The 22169-nt window shown below is 48.0% G+C and overlaps 2 protein-coding genes across 8 annotated transcripts in view; both read left to right on the forward strand.

Moving 5' to 3' along the window:
* The window catches only part of SLC13A3 (solute carrier family 13 member 3), a 121409-nt gene extending 116535 nt beyond the window's left edge, over nt 1-4874 (forward strand). For 6 of the 7 annotated variants that reach the window (XM_063634248.1, XM_063634251.1, XM_063634250.1 and 3 more), the window contains one exon: nt 2485-4874. In XM_063634248.1, coding sequence (XP_063490318.1) covers nt 2485-2661 — 177 coding nt within the window. In that variant the 3' untranslated portion in view covers nt 2662-4874. Of the gene's footprint in view, nt 1-154; nt 1515-2484 lie in introns of those variants that run through there. The other variant, XM_063634249.1, reaches the window with a different exon arrangement.
* A 6437-nt stretch (nt 4875-11311) lies between these two features.
* OCSTAMP (osteoclast stimulatory transmembrane protein) lies at nt 11312-21925 on the forward strand. Its single transcript, XM_055266045.2, is given in 5 exon segments — nt 11312-12185; nt 16407-17409; nt 21029-21383; nt 21386-21447; nt 21449-21925. Coding segments are annotated over 5 exon segments (1698 nt in total). The 5' UTR covers nt 11312-12141; the 3' UTR covers nt 21683-21925.
* The last annotated feature ends 244 nt before the right edge of the window (nt 21926-22169 follow it).

Here is a 22169-nt window from a genome sequence, read left to right on the forward strand (position 1 = left end):
TTTACTGAGTGCATTCTATGTTCCAGCCACTGGGGGCACTGCAGAGCGGGAGAGACACTGATCTGCCTCCAAGGAGGGTGCTTTCTATTGGTGGAGACAGGCGTCAACAAGTTCAGCAGATTTTCTTAAATTATGTAAATTTCAATATTGCTAGGTGCTCAGAAGGAAATAAAACGTGAGGAAGTGTAAGAGGACGGGGGAGAGGGGTGGCAGGGAAGCCCTCTCCAGGAAGGTGACATGGGAGCTGATCATGGGAAGCAGCCAGCTTCACAAAGAAAAAGGAGAAGAGCAGTCCCAACGGACGGCGCAGCAGGTGCAAAGGCTTGGAAGTGAGGAATAGCAGCGAGTGCTCCAGAAATTCAGGGCCAGGAGGTTGGGGTGGCTGCAGTGGAGTTGGAGAAGGATGAGGTTGGAGACACGAGGTCAGGGAACAGCGGGGACAGGACAGACTTGGTATCTTATTCAAACCACAGTGGGGGCCCTCAGTAAGCAGGGCAATGATGTGATTTCACATCTGTCTGTAGAAGATCATTTCGGCTGCTGGCTGGAGTGAATCGTTAGGGTGGGAGGGACAAGTGTGGAAGCAGGGAGGCTACTTAGAGAAAAAGACTGAGAGGGAAGCATGCAAACAGCACAGATTTGGAGAAAAAAGACAGCCAGAGAAATGGAGTCCCCAAGAGGTAGAGACTTGGAAGAGATGTGGAGGGGTACAAGGGGCACCCCCGGTCAGCCAGTCCCAGGCAGGAATGGGCCACCTGCAGGTTTGCTCCTGAGAGTAATGAGTTAGGTGTTAATGAAGTAGCTAACATGGGACCAGCAGGAATTTGGGGCCCTGGCAAAGGGAGACCCAATCCACCCCCAGTTTCCCCAGTGCGTCGGCCAGGCTTCCTCTAATCCTCCGAAGGTGCCAGGGCTTCCACCTCTGTGCCCTTAGAAGAGAGGCAGGACAGCACACGCAATATGTCCCCCATCCGTCCGTGGTAATATTTATTTAACACCTTTACTAAATCAGCTTGACATTAAAAAAAAAAAAAACTTAAATAAGAATATTCCAGAAGAAATGTTTCCAGTGCATCCATCAATGGAAAACCGGTATTATTAATATATGCCATGGCCAGTAAACCTAAAAATAAATGCAGAGCGGCAAAAACAAAAGAATTAAGCTCTCCCTGATAGTAGCTGCCTGGAGAAGGTTCTGGGCCTCTCCTTGTTAAAAGGGCAACTGACAGGAGCAGAGAAGTGCTGAAGCCATGGTGGCCCCATGAACCCCAAAAATCTGCGACAGGTCTCAGTAAATTTAGGAAGTTTATTTTGCCTAAGTTAAGGACGCACGCCCGTGACACAGCTTCAGGAGGTCCTGACGACATGCGCCCAAGGTGGGTGGAGCACAGCTTGATTTTATACATTTTAGGGAGGCATGAGACGTCAATCAACATATGTAAGATGAACATTGGTTTGGTCTGGAAAGGCAGGACAATTCAAAGAGGGGAGGGGGCTACCAGGTCATAGGTATATAAGAGACAAATGGTTGCATTATTTTGAGTCTCAAATGAGCCTTTCCAAAGAAGGCAATCAGTTATGCATTCATCTCAGTGAACAGAGGGATGACTGAATAGAATGGAAGGCAGGTTGGCCCTACGTAGTTCCCAGTTTGACTTTTCTCTTTAGTTTAGTGATTTGGGGGCCCCAAGATTTATTTTCCTATCGCACCCCTAAGGGAGACTTTCTCTGGGAGGAATAGACAGAAAGAGAATTAGAAAGGAAGTAACTGTCTCACCACGTGATTCAGGCTGGGCTATGTGAAGGCGGGGCAGCCAGGAGACCCAGGTGGGAAAACAGGGGTTTTCAGCCCAAGGTGGACTGAATGGTCCAAGAGGCCAGCCAGGGTGGGGAGCAGATGGGCACATTCTCCACTGACAGAAGAAAATGCTTCCCAATGGACAAGGGTAGTCTTGACTAGGACTACCTGACTGGACTGGACCTGAAGTGTGTGTGTGTCTCTATATATGTGTACATATGTGTGTTTGTACATGCATGCGTGTGTGTGTGCATGCGTGTGTGTATATGTGTGTGAGATGGGAGTGTTTAGTGATCAGACAAGATTATTTTCAAGTTAGGTGACCTTGGACAAGTCAACTTCTCTAGGTCTCATTTTTCTATAAAATGGGGATTAATAAGAATAACTTTTGTAAGGTTGCTTTCTGGGTTAAACAGCATAACCCTGTGACAACTGCATAGCACACAATGCCTGGAACCTAGAGGCCATCAGTGAATGGGGACACTTGTAGCTCTTTGAGTGACAGCCTAGGGTAGTGTAAAGATTGAAGGGTCCCAGGCATTGACCGACCTGGGTCTGTGTCCTGGCTCCATCACTTCCTGGCTGTGCGATCTTGGGTGATTGACTTCCTGTCTCTGAGTCTGAATGTTTCCATCTGGATGGTGGGTCAGGTGCTGACCCTTCCCTCTGCCTGGGTTCTATTTCAGGTGCGGACAGGCCTCCTGATGAACCTGATGGGTGTCCTGCTGCTCAGTTTGGCTATGAATACCTGGGCACAGACCATCTTCCAGCTGGGCACCTTCCCGGACTGGGCTGATATGTACTCGGTCAATGTCACAGCATTGCCACCCACCTTGGCCAATGACACATTTCAGACCCTCTGAGTCCCCCTGGAGGACTCCCTTGAGGCTGAACCCTCTCAAAGGGCTGTCGCCATCACCTGCTGCTAGGACACTACAAAACAATCAAATAATTCTTTTTCTGTAATCCAAGATGCAGCAAGCAAGGGTGACCTCCAGTGGTCCACTCAGGTCCATGAGCCGTTATCTAGGACACTTTCTCTCTCTTTCATGCAGTTCGAAGCCCAGATATCTCTCAGATCTGCTGCCTGAGAAATAAGCTCCTTTATCAGTGAGCTGTTTTATCGTTAGGATGCAAGAGAGCCCAGTTTCATCAACAGTGAACAAATCTGGCATGGTGTTTGTCTCGTACAGTTGGGATAGGAGGCCATTCATTCCCATGGGCACAGCTAACATTATCCCCCAGTGATTACTTTCGGTTATACTGGAGAGACCACCTTGTCTTTAAAGATCACTTTCCTGGGCTGCAGTGTTCCAACCCAGTTGTTCCAGCTGTTCACAACCAGTGTGTGATTTTGCTTAGTTGGTGCCCATTCTGCACCAGTTGTTTTACCCCTGCCGATAACCAGCAGTCAGATATTCTTTTTTAATCCTTAGAGACAGGGAAAGGGACAGATAGCTTTCCAAGGACATGAGACTGTGCAAAGCCTCTTTGCTGTTTCTCTGGGCTCCTGAGCATACCAGGGGAAGTTCTAGAAACCGCAGCTGACATCTCGACCCAAGAGATTTAGGATTCTCCTGTTTCATCTGGGTCAGTTTGGCCATAATTCTGGGGTCAGGCCAGGCCTGGGACCTGCCCTCCCATGGGGTGACTCATGACCCCTCCAGCCAGGACCCTCCTACATGTGGCCCCCAGAGGCCTCTGTGGCTGCAAGGTGGTCAGTTGCTGCTTGTCCCAGCAGGTGGCCTTGATCTCTCCATGCCCCACCTTAAGTGGTAAGCATGTTTAATTATCAAAGGCCCCATTTGTCAGGGGTGAGAGAAAAGTCAAAAGATAAATTGGGGCCTTGTAAAAGGCCAGGGTAAAATGTCTCAGGCAAGCAAAAGATTGTCCCCTTCTACATATGGGTAAAACTGAGATGCCCCCATGAGCCCGAGGCTGGAAGTGGTGTCTGCCCTCAAGGGTTTATCCCTCTTTGTTCCAAGCAGAAGCATTCTGGCATACCAGTGAAGAGCGCAGGCCCTCAGGAAGTGTCCGCTGAATGGAATGGCCCAGTGTTAGCCCAGTATCGGAAAAGACACCAGCCTAGGGGCCCTGAACCGTCACACTTCCCTTTCCTAAGCCTCTGGGGGTGGAGATTCCCCTGGGAGCGCTTGGCCAGCTGGGAAGGCAGGACCCAGCTGCACTCGTTGTTAATACAGCATAAGTGAATCATGGGCATTTCCCTGAGAGCAGTGGGAGAGGCCCTCTGAGTGGGAGGTTGAGCTCTACCTCCTTTCCAAGTGAGCACTCAGTGTTGAATCACAGTTACAACCCACTGGGGCTGGTGGGAGGTGCGTTGTATGGGACTGGAAGCAAGAGGTCCATTCAAAGAGAAACTCATGGGATTTGTAACCAGATGAATCATGATTTCAAAGACTTCTGATCAAAAATACCATGAAATAAAGACAGTTAATCAACATTGGACCTGGAGATGATTTGCCTTTCTGAACATAAGAGAGCTTCAAAGCCCCAAATTCCTGGGCTGGGGATTCCACAGAGTTGACCTCTCTGATTTTCTACTGCTCTTCCCTCCCCTCTCCAGCCACATACTCAAACTCTCCTGCCTCGGGGCCTTTGCATGTGCTGTTCCCTCTGCCTACAACACTCTGCTCCCAAATATGTGTCTGGTTCCCCGACTCACTTTATTCAAGTCCCTGCTCAGGTGTCACCTTCCCTGAGAGACTTCCCTGACCTCCTGTCTAAAATATCACCCTCATTACTCTCCACCCCGTTACTCTGCTATATTTTCTCCTTAATAGTTAGGACATTGTATAACTTATTTTCCTATTATCTTCTTCTCCCTATAGAATATAAATTTATGAAAATACAAATGGTATTTTTTTTACTGCTGTAACTCCAGTTCGTAGAACAATTTCCAGCACATAGCAAGTGTACAGTAAATATTTGCTGCTTGAATCTACACCAGAATTAACAAGAAAGCCATCTCTCCCTCTGATCTGGGGTCTGTTTTGTTCATTACTTTGTTCACTCCTTCTTCCATTTATTCATTCAATAAACATTTATTGGGAACCTGTCATGTTCTGGTTCATTGTCCCACCCACATGGAACTTACACACTGGCAGGGGAGACAGGCAATAGGAAGATAAACAAATAAGTCATGTGTCATGATGCCGGCTAAGAAGAAAATGACCAAGATGTTAAACTGACTCAGAGGCTACTTTAGCCAGGGTGGACGGGGAGGACTTCTCTGAGGAGGTGGCATTAGATTGAGACCTGAAGGAGTCAGCCAGATGCTCATGGCAATGTGGGAGGAAGGGAGAAGGTGGGAGCGATGGGGAGTCTCTGGAGAGAACGTTCCAGGCAGGGGGACTGCAAGTGCAGAGGTTCAAATGAGCAGATTGCTTCAATTAGCTGGGTGCTCTGAGCTGGAACTTTGTGGCACTTGGAAATCTAGAGTCTGCCTCTTCTGGCTGGTTACCAGGTCTCTCTGCAACTTTCCTGAGAAGGCATCCTAGCTTGCTCTGACCGGATGTTACTCAGTCCTTGAAGCCTGAAGGGCTTTGCCACTCCTAGTGAAAAAGATCTGCGGGCAGAAGGCGGCAGCACCATTATGGTACGCTCATGGCAGCATGCGAACAAGGAGATGGCAGGGCTGGTACAGAGTCATTGGAATACAACAAGGGCTCATGTCCAGAAGATATGAGGAGCACCCCAACTCAGAAAAGACAAGACAAACAAAACAAACAAAACCCTGTTTTTGTTATCTATGGCTGCATAACAAACCATCCTCAAACCTAGAACTTTGAAACAGCAATTTCTCGGCTCACGTTTCTGCATTTGGACAGAGCTCTGCGGGGATGGCATTGTCTCTGCCCCATGAGCTGGGAGTTTTGCTAGGGCTGGAGGGTCTGCAGTGGCCGCTGACACTTCAGGGTCTCTCTTCACGTGGCTTCTCCAGGAGTCTATCCTGGACCTCTTTACATGATAGTGGCCTTCAAGAGCTACAAAAACCGAAGCTAAAAGGCCTCTAAGGGCAGGATGTGGAAGTCAATTCTGCCAAATTCTATTGGTCAAAGCAGCCCACAGGACTGGCCTGGTTCGAAGGGAAGGAAATAGACTCCAGCCCTTGATGGTAGGGGCAGCATCCACCAGGGAGGGGAGGGACAGTGGGCTGCCATGTTTGGAAGCCATTTACCATAGCCCCCAAGAGAAAAGTGGACAAAACGTGTGAAATGTCATCCTGAAAAGAGATATCTACATGGCCCACAGGATTATGAAGAGACACCCAAACCTACATGTTTATAATTTGCAGGGAAATGCAAATTAAAATAAATTCAACAACATGCCAATCGGACTGGGAAAAATAAGAAAAGTGGACAATAAGTCCTGGTAGGATATAAGGAAGCAGAAATCATGTCAGCCCAGCCAACAACTTGGCAGTAATTAGAGGTATTCATTATCTGCATTTCCTATGACCCAGAAAACTACCTCATGGGTCCTAAGGAGACAGTGTCAAAGGATATTTGTGCCACTGTTGTTTGAGGCCACCAAGGTGACCATCACCAGGGGAGTACTGAAATAAAATATAAAGGAAATACACTAAGGAAAACACAGGAACATATAGAAGTGATGAACTACAGGTACACAGAGTGACAGATTACACACAGACATATTCCAATATGAGTGTCAAACAGATATAGAGTCAAGTAGCCGGAGAAATGGAGGTGGTGATGGTAGTTGTAAAAAGGAGATGAAATAAAAGTCACTAAACAAGGAGTTCAATAAGCCTCATTGGAATCCTGGCTCCATCTCTAACATGCTGTGTGACCTGGAGAAAATCTCTTTTTTTTTTTTTTTTGAGACTGTATCTTGCTCTGTAGCCCAGGCTGGAGCATGGGGTGCAATTATAGCTCACTGTAACCTTGAACTCCTGGGCTCAAGTGATCCTCTCACCTTAGCCTACTGAGTAAAAAGGACTACAGGTGTGCACCACTATACCTGGCTTATTTTCTTACTTTTTTGCAGAGACAAGGTCTTGCTATGTTGCCTGGGCTGGTCTCAAACTCCTGGCCTCAAGCAGTCCTCCTGCTTTCGCCTCCCAAAGCACTGGGATTATAGGCACGAGCCACCGCACCTGGCCTACTATTTTGGATTTTGATTTTTTCATCTGAGAAATGAGAGCACATAGGTGGGGTCTCAAGAGGAAATAGAAAGCACGCAAACTAGCTAATTTGTAGAGAGTTTAGTAAAAGGTCAAGTTACAAGGTGAGCAGACAGTAGGGGGACCGCAGGAAAAGTGTGGGACCCCAGTGCTGAGAAATCAGGGAGTGAGGAGTGGGGGAGCACCTCCCAGCCCAAGGCCTCAAGGGAGCAAGCTTCCTGACGGGATCTGGGTTCAGGGACACAGCTGGCTCTTGGTGACTGCAGGAAGGGGTGGGCTCTTCCTCTCCTCCATCCCTCAGCTTTCCTGCTGGGGAGTCAGGGCTCCCTAGAGAAACCAACAAACAGGGTGTGCATGCGTGTGTGTGTGTGTGTGTGTGTGTGTGTGTGTGTGTGTGTGTGTCTTATCAAGAGACAAGGAGAAAGATTTCTTTAAGGAATTGGCTCACACCATTGTGGAGGCTTAGCGAGTCCAAAATCTGATGGGGAGACCAGTAGGCTGGAGAGCCAAAAAAGTGCTGCAGTTGGAACCTGAAGGCTGTCTGCGGCAGAGCGTCCTCTTGCTCAGGGAGGGTCAGTCTGTTGCAATATTCAGGCCTCCCACTGATGGATGAGACCCACTCACATTCTGGAGGGTGATCCACCCTACTCGAAACCCACTTATTCAAATGTTAATCTCATCTCAAAACATACTCACAGAAACATCAAGAGTGATGCATAACTAAATCTCTGGGCACCATGGCCCAGCCAAGTTGACACATGAAATTTTATGTGTTGCACCAACAGGAGCCAGAATGCAAGGCAGGCTTTGATGCAGCCCCTCCAGGTCCACCTCCCGGGTGCAGGGCAGGGAGGAGGAGCCTGGGGAGGGGTCTGGAGAAACAAGTTTTGAAAAGAGTAAGGCACAAAGGGTTGACACATCAGAGCTTGTAATCTGGTGCCAGCCTTCAGCCAGGTTTTGTTTGTCCTCTCCCCAGTGAGTTTGGTTTTTTTATGTTTATTTTTTTTGAGACAGGGTCTCGCTTTGTGGCCCAGGCTGGAGTGCACTGGCTTGGTGTGATCTCAGCTCACTGCAACCTCCATGTCCCAGGCTCAGGTGATCCTCCCACCTCAGCCTCTGGAGTAGCTGGAAGTGCACACCATCACGTCCACCTATTTTTTCTATTTTTAGTAGAGACGGGGTTTCTCCATGTTGCCTAGGCTGATCTTAGACTCCTGAGCCTCAAGTGATCCCCCTGCCTCGGCCTCCCAAAGTGCTGAGATTACAAGCGTGAGCCACTGTGCCCAACCCCTGATGAATTTTAAATTATTATTTGTTAGTCATTAAAATTCAGGAGATTTCACATAAAAATCTGGATTTCTGCTTCTCTTAGAAAGGAAAATACCAGATCTAGCAATATGAGACCCTCATTGGCATCTGGCAACAATTGTTTTGGAGCTGAGTAGTTTGTGGAGGAAATCATAAGTTGGAATGTAAACATTCATTAGCCTCAGTCCCCACCACTCTTTAATGACTTACACTGGCTCTCCTCTGTCAACTCTGTCACTTTCCTGGCTTGTGAAAGCATTTGAATCTATGACACTTGAATTGCATGATCTGGGAGGTCCATTTCAGCATTAGCGGTCACGGGTTCTAATGGCCTAGAGCAGCCCTGCCCACTGACCTTTCTGTAATGATGGAAATGGTCTATAGCTGCCCTGTGCAACACGGTAGCCACTTGCTATGTGTGGCTATTGAACATTTGTAATGTGGCTAGTTCAAATTGAGATTTGTCATAAGTAGAAAATTGTAACATGAGAAAATAAATGTAAAATATCCTGTCAATGTTTTATATTATTTACATGTTAAAAGGATATTTGTGATATGTTACATTGACTAAAATATTTTATTAAAATAGATTTCTGTTTTTAAAAATTCAATTTTTTAAATTTAAAAAATGTTATATACCAACTTGACTGGGCCACAGTGCCCAGATATTTGGTCAAGCATTATTCTGGATATTTCTGTGAGGGTGTTTTTAGATGAGACTAACATTTGAATCAGTGGACTTTGAGTAGGCTACTAGAAAAGTTTAAATTATGCATACGGTTCGAGTTGGTGGTTCACCTACTGTTGCTATTGGATAGCACCAGCAATATAGGAAGATTTGGCTGCTTCTCTGTATTCTCAAACTATCTGGACAGTGGCAACACTGAAGAAGGCTGAAGAATTCAGTGACTCTAATATTCTATGCAGCTGGGTACAGTAGCTCACACCTGTAATCCCAGCACTTTGGGAGGCTGAGGTGGGCAGATTACTTGAGCCCAGGAGTTTGAGACCAGCCTGGGCAACGTGGCAAAAGTCCATCTCTACTGAAAATAATACTCTATGGATCTCTGATTCTGATCCCAGACCAGGCTCTTCAGGAAGATCTGAAGGCTTACCTCTTCCTCTTCCTCTTCTGTCTTATGGCTCTGAATCCTCTGCCCACAAATTCCCCGCAACAAAGCTGATTCTATTTTTGATGATTCAGAAGCCCCTTCCGGATGTTGTGGGCCTTGAGGTCAGGCCAGCCTTATATAGACAGAGGTAACTGCCTACATGTACCGAGAAAAGCCAAAAATATATTTTGCCTGTTCACTCCCTATGCCCCCATGCTCCCAAATCTTACATATCCACCTGAGGCCTTCCGGAAACAAACTGCCTGGTCCTTATCCAACCAGCTCCCTAGTGCCTGTGCAGAAACTGGGCAAATGCTGGTGGCTGGCTTCTAGGACTCTTTCTGTCTGACCAGCACAATGCCCTGAAGTTTGCTATGTGATGGGATCCAGGCCAGGGTGGCCTGGTGAGCATCAGAAGTCTCAACAATTGGATGTGAGCAGACAGGGGCTCGCTCGGCAGAACTGCCATCCCAGGTAGGAGGGAGCGAGGCATGAGCATTTACCTATCGCTTACTGAACACTCTATATGCATTATCTCATTGAATCCTCAAACAGTCCTTAAAGTAGGTACTGTATTACCCCTCATTATAGCAGAGGATGCACAACTTCGGAGAGGGACAGTGTTTTGCCCAAGGTCACACAGCACAGTAAGTGGTAAAGCTGGCATTTGAGTTCAGGTCTGCTGCCTCCAGTCCAGGGCCCCTGCAGTTTGGGGGGAATAGCTAGACATCTCCTTGCAGCCAGACAGCTAACAGCAGGCCTGACTAAGGCCTCCTGCAGAAGGTGAAAATTGATGGTCCTCATGCTGGCTTTGGCCCATAGACCTGTTAAGATTGGTCTGCACGGTAGTCTTTCATTTAAAAAAAAAAAAAAAGCTGACATTTACATTAAAAAGAGAATGACTGGCGTCTTTAGAAAAGCTGGAAAATCTGGTCATGATGGGCCTCATTTTCAAGGGGCTTTGACCCTCAATTGGAGATGAATAACAGCTGACCAGACAGGAGGGAGGTGGGGCTACACTTTGCAGCTCACTGCTATTTGCATTCATCCTGCTTTGTTCATGACCTGAGCAGGGTGGCCCCTGTGGGTACACAAGTTTGCTGCTGCTAGTCTGCCTCATGTACTTAGTTCTTTGCAGACCTGGTAGCTGGCCTAACATCCTGGAGGGGTGCACGGTCTGGGAAGTGTGTTAGGCCCTCTGAGGGTTCCGGTCACAGGTATTCCATTCAATCACTGTGTGACTATAAGAATGTCACTTCCCCTATCCAGGCCGCAGGATGTTCCCCTTCAGGCCTGAGAGTGACCCAGGCAACATGTCCTTATAAGGGAAAGTGGCTGTGCCCCTACTGGTCCATCCCACAGAGGGGGAGCCTGGGGGTCTCAGGGGAGGCCTGCTGGGAGTGATGGGGTAGAGAGATGCTGGAGAGGTGTCTGCATTCCAGGTAGGAACTGGCTTTCAGAATAGCCTGAAAGCAGACCTGCATGGCACTAACTGCAGAGCATGTGCATGGGGAATTTACATTATTGAGTACCTACTATTTGCAGTACCAGCTGCACTATGAAGTAATCACGAGGTCTGTGAATTTTTCCCTCCACAGCAGCAGAGCCCAGTGGCTAACTGGTATACCCTGAAGCCAGCCCGCAGGTTAGAAATCATGGCAGTACCATTAATAGCTGAGCAGTGTGGTTGGCAACGTAGCTCTCTGAGTCTCAGTTTTCTGAGCTGAAGAATGAAAATCACATCCTTACCATAAAGGGATGTTCAAAGTAAGGGTTCAGTGAATTTGAAGAGAAATTGTTTAGAAGAACTCCTGATACATAGTAAGTGCTCAATAAACGTTAACCGTTATTTTCATTAACCACTTCTCTCTTTTTTTTGAGACGGAATCTCGCTCTGTGCCCAGGCTGGAGTGCAGTGACGTGATCTCAGCTCACTGCAACCCTGCCTCCTAGGTTCAAGTGATTCTCCTGCCTCAGCCTCCCGAGTATCTGGAACTACGGGTATGCATCACCACAAACCAGCTAATTTTTGTATTTTTAGTAGAGACAGGGTTTCGCCATGCTGGTCAGGCTGATCTCAAACTCCTGACCTCAGGTGATCCACCCCCCTCAGCCTCCCAAAGTGCTGGGATTACAGATGTGAGTCACTGCGCCCAGCCTCATTAAACTTTTTTTAAGGGGAGAAAACAAGCAGAGAGATATGAGGTCACCTGGCCAAGGTCTCATAGCTAGGGAGGGACAGAGCTGAGATTTGAAGCGAGGTCCAAGTCAGGCTAAAGACAGGAAGGGGGCTAGGGAAGGAGACCAGAGCCACTGCTCCCAGCACTTGGCAGGGGTCTGATTATCATCTGTGAGTCCTAAGAGCAGGGATCAGGCTCCCCTCGGGGCACACAACTATGGAGTGAGAGGGAAGGGGGAGCTGTATGGTTTCTCTGTGCCTCAGTTTCCTTCTCTGTAAAATGGAGCTAATTCTACCTTCCTGCTACCAAGATTAGAGACATTGCTTGGAAAAGGCTGTCTTTTTCTCTTCCCACACCTTCCACCCACTCTTGCTTGTGGGCAGAGGATGAGGCAGCTTGCCCAACCCTCCGGGAGGTGGACCCCAAAAAGGGCGGGACAAGGCAGCCAGGAGAGCTTCATTAAAGAGTGGAAAAGCAGAAGTGACAGGGATTCCCAAGCCCCAGCGATTCCCCCACTTCCTCTCCACCTGCCACGGCTGCCAGCGACCGCCTGCCTGAAACCACTGCCATTCAGACAGCATGCCGGGCCACCCAGGAGCAGCTGAGCACCTTGTCAAGACCGGGTAGGTCTGGGGACTTTGGACACTGAGGGCTACAGGTGAGAAAACAGTCAGCCAATGGGGGTAATGGATATGAACCCAAATCTTCAGCTCCGCCATTCCTTAGCTATGTGACCTTAGGCAAATCCTCACCTCTCTGAGCCTCAGTTCCCCATCTGTGAAATGGAAGTAATAATGACATCTAGGAGACTGTTGCCAGAATTGAATGAGAAAACACATGCTTAGTACTTGGCACATGCTTGGCTCAGAGTAAGCACTCGCTAAACAACAGCTAGTTTCCTTGCCATTTTCAATACCCCGTGCAGGAATTGTCATTCAATATGGCTTAGGCCTGGCTTTCAATCCTTATAATTGTTTTTATTATCAGCTATTATTCCAAAAGCTACTGTGTTCCAAATATTAATTATATAGTAGAAGAGGGTGTTTAGTCCCAAATTCAAATGCCTTCGGGAGCTGGGAAGGGGATGTGCCCGTGGAAGGCCACCTGGGTGTGCAGACAGACCCGTTCATTGATCAGCAGGATGCAGTCTGCAGGGTTGCTCCCCTGTCGGAGGCGGGCAGTGGACACTCAGCTCCAGCTACCTTTTGAAAGGTGGGAGCTCTAACCCAGATCTTCTCATCTCTCAAGAAAAGCTGGAAACCCAGATTTTAATGTGAAACTTCCTTATTTCCAAATGGGGGCAGCTTACACACACACATACAGACACACACACACACACACACACACAATGGGCCACAATAAAGCACATTTGCATATGATTCAGCCTTTAGGGCTTCAAGGTTGTGACCTTCACTCCAGCCCCACAGGCCTCACTGCATCTCAGTTTCCCACTGTTCTGGTTCTCCCAACCCCCTATTTCCCGATGGTCAGAGCACAGGACCCTTACACATGCTGTTCCTTCTGTCAGGGATGTCCAACTCCCTTCTTCACCCACAAACTGACACTTGTCCTTCCACCCTCAGCTGGAATGTCACCTCTTCCAGGGAGCCTTCCTGACTCCCTGGTAAAACTGGGTCACTCTCCATCTATCCCACCCCAGTCCAGGCCCAGGCATACTATGCTCAGAATTCTTTGTTAATGAACTTAAACTCTGATGGTCTATGTAAGTCTCCTCAATTGACTGTGAACTCCTTTAGTGGGACCAGGATTTAATTCATCTTTGTGTCCACAGGGGTCAGCACAGAGCCTGGCACATAGGAGACTCGAGTGAAACATCTACATTGTTGACATAAGTATCGTCAGAGTAACAGGTGGTGCAGTTTTATAGGATCCTTCTTCTGTGCCAGACCCTGTGTAAAGTGCTTTACATGCATTATTTCATTTTATTGTCCCAGAAGCCCTGTGACAAAGGTTTCTGTATTAGTCAGGACTCACTGAGTTGCAAGTGACAGATTGATCTCACACTGCCTATAGAAAAACAGACATTTCCTAGTGTGTGGCCCGGCATAGATTTCGGCTTCAGGAATATCTGGATCCAGGTACTCCAGCAAGGCCACTGGGACTCTCTGTCTGTTTCCTAACACTGTTTTCCTTGTGTTGCCTTCATCCCAGGCCGACTCACACTACATGGTGGTCCCCAATGCTTGAGGCATCCTCCTACCAGCTTAGCTCTCAAGGCGACAAAGAGGAGGGTTTTTTTGTCATTGCAGCAAAGCCCTGAGGAAAGCTCTCTTGGTCCATCTTCAGTCAGGTGCAATCCCTGAACCAGTCACTGTGGCCAGGGGATCAGAGGTACTTGGATCAACTAGACCCAGTCTCATGCTTATCCTTCAAGCTGATGGTGGTGGAGCAAGTCAGCGGCTTTGCCTGTAACCAACACAGTGATAGCCTCCCCATCACCCTCCCTGCCCTTTATAACCATATTCCCATATAACCTTTCTGCCTGCTCTCACTTAAGATAATGTGTGATCTCTAACCTGAAATGGGCCTCAGTGTTGCCCAGCACATATGTTATTGCCCTAGTTCATTTGTTCTCCCACTTTCCTGGGCAACCATTTTGTACTTTCTTCTTTCTCTTCAAGCATCCATCACCTCCTCCAGCATCTTACCTTCTCTGCTGACCTTGCTTCCTGCCAGCCTGAGCAAACAGAAGCAATCGGTTCATTCTACTCTTTCATGCTACTCTTAATGAATAGTTTTGGAGCACTCACAACGTGGCAGACACTATTGTAGGCACTTGGGACATATCAGTGTTCAAAAGGGACAAAGTCCCTGCTCTGGTGGAGTTGACTGTAGTGGTAGGTAATAGCTGATGTGATGCTTACCATGTGCCAGAAACAAAGTGACCCCAGGAGGTGCATACTTTTATTGCACCATTTTACAGATGAGATGGCTGAGACACAGACAGGTTGTGATATGTACCCAAGGTCACATAGCTGGCAAGTAGTGGAGCAGGAATTTGAGCCCAGGCAGTCCAGAGGTTATGCCCTTAACGTTACTCTGTTCTGCGTATATCAGAGGATACTTCTCACAGGTGCACACACGTTGCCTGTTCATTCACCATCATCTGTACCTATTTCCTCTGCTTTCTCACCTGCTATTAAGGATGAACGACCCCTGCTCCATTCTAAGACCAGCCCCACCTTGCATGTTCTCAGTCTCACCCTCTGCCCCCACCCCTACAGGTGTCACTCCAGGGAGTCTTCCCTTTGTCAATGTCTCCCCTCTCAATGAGATCTCCCACCTGTAAACATGCTATAGATTTCCTCACTTTACATGAATTCTCTTGGTCCAATTTCCCGTAGCTACCAGCCACTGCTTCATTTCTCTGCTGTTTTAGTGCAGAAATTACTGGAAAGAGTTGTCTATAACTGTGTTTCCTATTCTTTTCCTTCCCATCTCTCCTGGACCCAGTCTAGCTGGGTTTTGGCCCAAAAAGCCACCGAACTGTCCCTGCCAAGGTCAACAGTGACCTCTAAGTGGCTAACAGGCATTGCTCAGTCCTCATCGTTCTTGAACTGTTGGCTGCATTTGACATACTTGATCACTCCCTTCTCCTTGAAACATTTTGTTTATTTGGCTTCCTAAGCCCCACATTGGTTTCTCAGTCTCCTTCGCTGGTTCCTCCTCATCTAAGAGCCCCTAGCCTTGGAGTGCCTTGAGGCATGTCCTTGGATGTGTTTCCTCCCCAGTGACACACTCTCTTGAGGAATCTCATCGTGCACCATGGCTTTAGGTAGGGATATAAAGTTGGGAGACATCTATAAATCAATGACTCCCAACGTTGTAACTCCAGCCTGACCTCCCCTCTGAATTCCTGACTTCTATTTCCAACCACGTTGTCAAAAGCTCCACAGAATGGCTCGACTGAATCTCAAATTTAAGAGTTCTGAACTGAATTGCTCCTCTCTCCCCCTCCACTCAAACCCGTTTTGACCACAGAGTTCTCATCTCAGGAAATGACACCTCGGTGCTTCCAGTTGCTCAGACACAAAAATCTCCTCGTCATCCTTGACTCCCCTCTTTCTCTCATACCCCACAACCAATCAGCCTCTGCAAATCTTGTTGACTCTGCCAACAAAATGTGTTCAGAATCCAAGCTTTCCTTACTACTCCTCTGCCATTGCTCTTAACATAGTGCAAGCCCCATGAAGGTAGGGACTTCTGTTTTATTTCATTCCTGTTTCTCCAATGGTTAACACAAAGTCGTTGCTTGATAAATGCTTGTTGAATGAATAAATATAAGGATGATAGAATATAAAAGTCCCTCACAGGCCAACTAGTTCACCCTCCTCACCCCTAAATTATAGAGGAGACCCTGAAGTTCAGAAAGAATAGAAGGTCCAGAATCATACAGCAAGCCACCAAGACTATTAACTCAAGTGAAATTGTTTCTCTTCTTCTCTCTCCTCTTACTCATTCTCTCTCTTTCACCTGTGCTTCTCGCTCCATGACTCTTTCATTCTCTTGGACCAGTTTCCTTCACAAAACTGTAATGATGGACTCAAACAGGGCAGACTTGCATCCTCACATCCTCAGGTACTGCATGGGAGTTGGGCTCTTCTCTGAGAGTTCCAGCGAGAGTAATCCTGGGGAAGGCTCTGATTGGTTCAGCTTATGTCGTGTGGGTATACAGTGACTTACTCTGATGGGTCCACCTAGGTAACTACAAGGGTGGAGTCTGTTAGCAAAGCCTGGTGATGGGTTTGTGGGGCAGGGGCAGTGGACAGACACCCACCCACCCACCTCCTGATAGAGATGCCCTTCAATTTCCTTGTGTGCAGGTGGAGGTCCTGGCACTTGGGGTTCTGGAAGGCCCTTGCCCCACTGCAGGCTGCCTGGGACGCCTTCTCCCAGCCTGTTCCAGCCAGCTGTGGCCAGCTGCTGACCCAGCTCCTCCTGTGTGCCTCCCTGGCTGCTGCTGCTGCAGGTCTGGTTTATCACTGGCTGGCATCCTTGCTGCTTTATCCTCCTGGACCTTCAGCCATGGTGGCCGCTGTCTGTGGCCTCCTGGTCTTCCTGAGCCTGGGCCTGGTGCCCCCAGTCCGCTGCCTGTTTGCACTCAGCGTGCCCACCCTGGGTACAGAGCAGGGCCGCCGGCTGCTCCTGTCTTACAGCACTGCCACCCTGGCCATTGCTGTGGTGCCCAACGTCCTGGCCAATGTGGGTGCGGCCGGGCAGGTGCTGAGATGTGTCACCGAGGGCTCCCTGGAGAGTCTGCTCAATACCACTCACCAGCTGCATGCAGCATCCAGGACTCTGGGCCCCACAGGCCAGGCAGGCAGCCGGGGCCTGACATTTGAGGCCCAGGACAATGGCTCTGCCTTCTACCTTCACATGCTCAGGGTCACTCAGCAGGTCCTGGAGGATTTCTCTGGCCTGGAGTCCCTGGCCCGGGCAGCAGTGCTAGGGACCCAGCGAGTGGTCACAGGGCTGTTTATACTGGGTCTCCTGGTGGAGTCGGCATGGTACCTCCATTGCTACCTGACAGACCTGCGGTTTGACAATATCTACGCCACACAACAGCTGACCCAGCGGTTGGCACAGGTCCAGGCTACACACCTCGCGGCCCCTCCGCCCACCTGGTTGCTCCAGGCGGCTCAGCTGAGGCTGTCACAGGAGGAGCTGTTGAGTTGTCTTCTAAGGCTGGGGCTGCTTGCCCTGCTCCTGGTGGCCACGGCTGTGGCAGTGGCCACAGACCATGTAGCCTTCCTCCTGGCACAGGCGACAGTGGACTGGGCTCAGAAGTTGCCAACTGTGCCCATCACGCTCACGGTCAAGTATGATGTAAGTGTGATGATGGGAAAAGGGAAGGGAGTCATTGTTTTGAGGGCAGGGGGAGGGTCTGTTAAACCCTTGACTTGTGATTAAATTTGACTTGCCTCCAAGAAATAGCCCTTGAATCAGCCATGGAGCACCACACCATGGGCAGAGGGACTCATCAGATACCCACAACAGCCCTAAGAAGTGGTTTCTATTTTCACTTCCTATTGCAGTTGAGGATGCTGAAACCCAGACACCTTAAAATAACTTGTGTCCAAGGTCACCCTTCACAAGTGGCAGCACGTCCTAGCCTCATTTTCCTCATTTGTACAAATTGAATCAATCCTCCTAATCCTATGAGGCTATTGTGTCTTACAATGTGGTATTATCTTAAAGTACCTAGTAAGCTTCATGGCACATAAGAGATTATTTAATAAAGAGTGGCTGTTATTCCAGCACTTTGGGAGGCCAAGGCGGGTGGATCACGAGGTCAGGAGATCGAGACCACGGTGAAACCCCGTCTCTACTAAAAATACAAAAAAAAATTAGCCGGGCGTGGTGGTGGGCGCCTGTAGTCCCAGCTACTCGGAGAGGCTGAGGCAGGAGAATGGCGTGAATCCGGGAGGTGGAGCTTGCAGTGAGCCGAGATTGCGCCACTGCACTCCAGCCTGGGCGACAGAGCGAGACTCCATCTCAAGAAAAAAAAAAAAAAGAGTGGCTGTTATTAATAGCTCACCTCTGTCTATGTCGGACTGGAGGAGGACTTTGGAATGGCCTTGATCAGGAGGCGTCCAACTTTAGCCTTCAGGACAAATCCAATGGCTTTTTCGTTTTGTAAATAAAGCTTTTTTAGAACACAGCCGTGCCATTTGTCAATATATTGTCTGTGGCTGCCCTACAAAGGCAAAGTTGAGTAATTGCAACAGAGACTGTATGGCCTGCAAAGCCTGAAATATTTGCTATTTTAATAGTGATATAGAAAATATTTGCTATCGACTTATAATTGGATATATTACTCTCAGATCAAGAGTTGTGTTTTTCGATCCTTTCTTTTGCCACAGATCTTTTTATTTTTAATTTTTAGTAGTGAGGTCTCACACAAAAGTCCATTGCATAAAATATATCAAAGTGTCAAACTTTGAGCTAATAATATCTTATATTTATCAAGTACTTATTACATATTAAGAAAGTGTTTTTCAAACTGCACAAAATCAATCGATTTAAGGAGTCATAGGCAGTTTCTTTAATGAAATAGAATCAACTGGAAAATTATAAGATTACGTCTTAGGCAATAAGGGAGTGTATGGTTTTGTGAATATTTTCTTCAATTATAATACAATCTCTGCTTTGAAGGTACTGTAAAATGCATTTCTTTTCTTTCCTTTTTTGAGACAGAGTTTCACTCTGTTGCCCAGGCCAGAATGCAGTGGTGGAGTGGTGCAATCACAGCTCACTGTAACCTTGACCTCCCGGCTCAAACAAGCCTCCCACTTCACCTACCTCTGCCTTCCAAGTAGCTGAGACTACAGGCATGCACCACCACCACCCAGTTAATTTTTAATAATTTTTTTTTAGAGATGGTGTTTCACTATATGGCCCAGGCTGGTCTCAGACTCCTGGGCTCAAGCATTCCTCTCACCTCAGCCTCCCAAAGTTCGGATTACAGGCATAAGCCACCATGCCTGGCCTGTAAAATGCATTTCTTACCATAGGTCACAGTAAAGAAATGTGTCAGGCAATGTTCTAAGTATGTTCCCTGATTTGCTCTTTTTCGCCAAATCTCAGATAGTCATGAATTGCAAGTCACACCATTACTTTATCTATCCTTAGGGCGGAAAATGCTACCAATTCAACCTAGACACAATGCTTTCTTATCATTTAGAATTTTAATTGTATTTGTATAAAATAGTTCACTTATTATTTAACATAGGTTTATTTTGTCATATCTTTCTCGTGTATACATAAAAAGAAAAATAGGGGGCTGGGCATGATGGCTCATACCTATAATCCCAGCACTTTGGCAGGCCGAGGTGGATGGATCACCTAAGGTCAGGAGTTCAAGACCAGCCAGGCCAACAACATGGTGAAACCCCATCTCTACTGAAAATACAAAAATTAGCCAGGGGTGGTGGTGTGTGCCTGTAATCCCAGCTACTCAGGAGGCTGAGGTGAGAGAATCACTTGAACCTGGGAGGCAAAGTTTGCAGTGAATTGAGACTGCTCCACTGCACTCCAACTTGAGCCAGCGAGACTCCAAAAAAAAAAAAGATGAAGAAGAAAGGAAGAAAGAGAGAGAAGAAAGAAAGGAAGAAAGAGAGAGAAGAAAGAAAAAGAAAGAAAGAAAGAAAAAAGAAAGAGAGAGAGAGAGGGAGGGAGGGAAGAAGAAGGAAGGAAGGAAGGGAGGGAGGGAGGGAGGGAGGGAGGAAGGGGAAGTAATCTGATGGTTTTCCTAAAACATTCAATCTGATTTTTCTGAATGACTGGCCGAGGGGTCAGTCTCTGAGGCTTTTCCTCCAGTATCATTCTCTGTGCCTTCCAGAGCCCCGGTGATGCCCCACCATTGTTTCCAGCATTTTCTTGCAAGCTGCGGGCCCTCACTCTGCAAGTTTTGAAGCTGGCACTCTCTGATCCTCTGGGAAAACATAAATTGTCCAGGTCCACTCATTGCTTTCACATTATTTCATCTTTTCTGAAAGCTTTGGGAGTTTCTCCTACATTCATTTGAATCATTTGGGGTGTGGCAAGCTATCCTTCTGCACCTGGGTTAGTGCAGAATCCAACCCAGGTTGGTTCCAAAGTTCAAATGGTGAACTTCTTTCTTCCCTGCCTCTCTAGATACCATTCTTCCTCACCTGGACGTACCTATGGAAACTGCAGGGCCCAATGCTTATAAGCAGGACACAGGGACCCACCTTGGCTGAGACTGACCCCTGGGTTGGCAGCATGTAACCCATGTGTGGCTTTGGGCTTCCCATCTTTGTTTTTTGTTTTTTGTTTTTTTGAGACAGAGTCTTGCTGTGTTGCCCAGTCTGGAGTGCAGTGGTGTGATCTCACTGCACCCTCCCCTCTCAGGCTCAAGCTATTCTCATGCCTCAGCCTCCTGAGAAGCTGGGATTACCGGCACCCCACACCCAGCTAATTTTTTGTATTTTTAGTAGAGACGGGATTTCACCATGATAGCCAAGCTGGCCTCGAACTCCTGACTTCAAGTGATCCACCCGCCTCGGCCTCCCAAAATGCTGGGATTACAGGCGTGAGCCACTGCACCTGGCCACTTCCCATCTTTTAAGTTAGGCTTCTCCTGGGCTCGACCCATAGAATTGTGTACATTGGATGGAATAGGACATCTAAAGTATTCACTAAGGACTCAGCAAGGAGCAAACATCCACAGGCAATTTGTTTTCTCTAAAATATTCTGCTCAAAGATACTAATGACAGTAACATTTGTATGGTGATTTTTATTTGGCAAAAGAACCTGTTTCACACTCCTAGTCTCATTGGGTCCTCCTCAAACCCTGGCAAACGGGTTATTTCTGTACCCATTTTGCAGATGAAGGCAGGGAAAGCTGGACAAGCCTCTTCTAGAGGTGGGGAGTGGCCAGAGGGGCCCTCAGTTGACGCTGCCTTTTTCTCCTTTCCCAAGGTGGCATACACTGTCCTGGGCTTCATCCCTTTCCTCTTCAACCAGCTGGCCCCGGAGAGCCCCTTCCTTTCGGTCCACAGTTCCTACCAATGGGAGCTCCGCCTCACCTCCACGCGCTGCCCACTGCTACCCGCCCGACGTCCCCGCGCAGCCGCCCCACTGGTCGCGGGGGCCCTGCAGCTCCTGGCGGGCTCCACGGTGCTCCTGGAGGCCTACGCCCGCCGCCTGCGGCACGCCATCGCCGCGTCCTTCTTCACAGCCCAGGAGGCCAGGAGGGTCCGCCACCTGCACGCCCGGCTCCAGCGAAGACAGGACAGGCGCCAAGGCCAGCAGCTCCCCCTGGGGGCTCCTTCCTGTGCCCCACACCCAGACCTGCCTGCAAGCCTCCGGCATGGATAGACTGCAGGCTGGATGCCTTGAAGAACCGAGAGCAGTGAGGGAGAGGGGAAAGAGCTTTGGAGTTACGGAGACCTGAGTTGTAACATTGGTCCTGTGCCACCTCCCTGTGTGACCTTGGGTAGGTCACTTCACCTCTCTGAGCCTCAGTTTCTACATCTGCATAACGACGGCATATTTACCATTGATGTGACCTACTTCCCACGCAGGGATGTGGTCAGGATGGAAGGAAATACTGGGCATGATAGGCCTGGATAACCGGTAAAGAACCATGCAAAGGCAAAGACAAGGAGTGCAGAGACAGCTCATGGTTCCTCCAGGCCGGTTGGCAATCAGGCTCATCTCATCTGCACCAACTGCTCTACCTGTTAGATGGAGACTTTGCATCAAGAATTTCTCGAAATGCTCCTGGAACTTATTTATATGCCTCGAAATCCTCTGAACTCATTTATAGTAACCCATAGTTTTAATTTTATAAATAAACGTATTTATTAAATCTTAGATTATGTTATTCCTCTGCCTCAAATTCCTTCAGGGCCTTTCCATTGCCAGAATTAGATTGCCAAATTAAAATATAGGACACTCAGTTCAACTTGAATTTCCTAAAACATGAATTTCAGATAAACAACAAATATTTGTTTAATTAAAAACTTAAATGAAATTTAACAGAGTTTAACTGAGCAAAGAACGTAGCCCCCGGAGGCAGAATAGGTTCAGAGCAACTCTGGGGGGTGCAACATGGTCA

Source organism: Symphalangus syndactylus, chromosome 24 (assembly GCF_028878055.3).
Source record: "Symphalangus syndactylus isolate Jambi chromosome 24, NHGRI_mSymSyn1-v2.1_pri, whole genome shotgun sequence".
NCBI lineage: Eukaryota > Metazoa > Chordata > Mammalia > Primates > Hylobatidae > Symphalangus > Symphalangus syndactylus.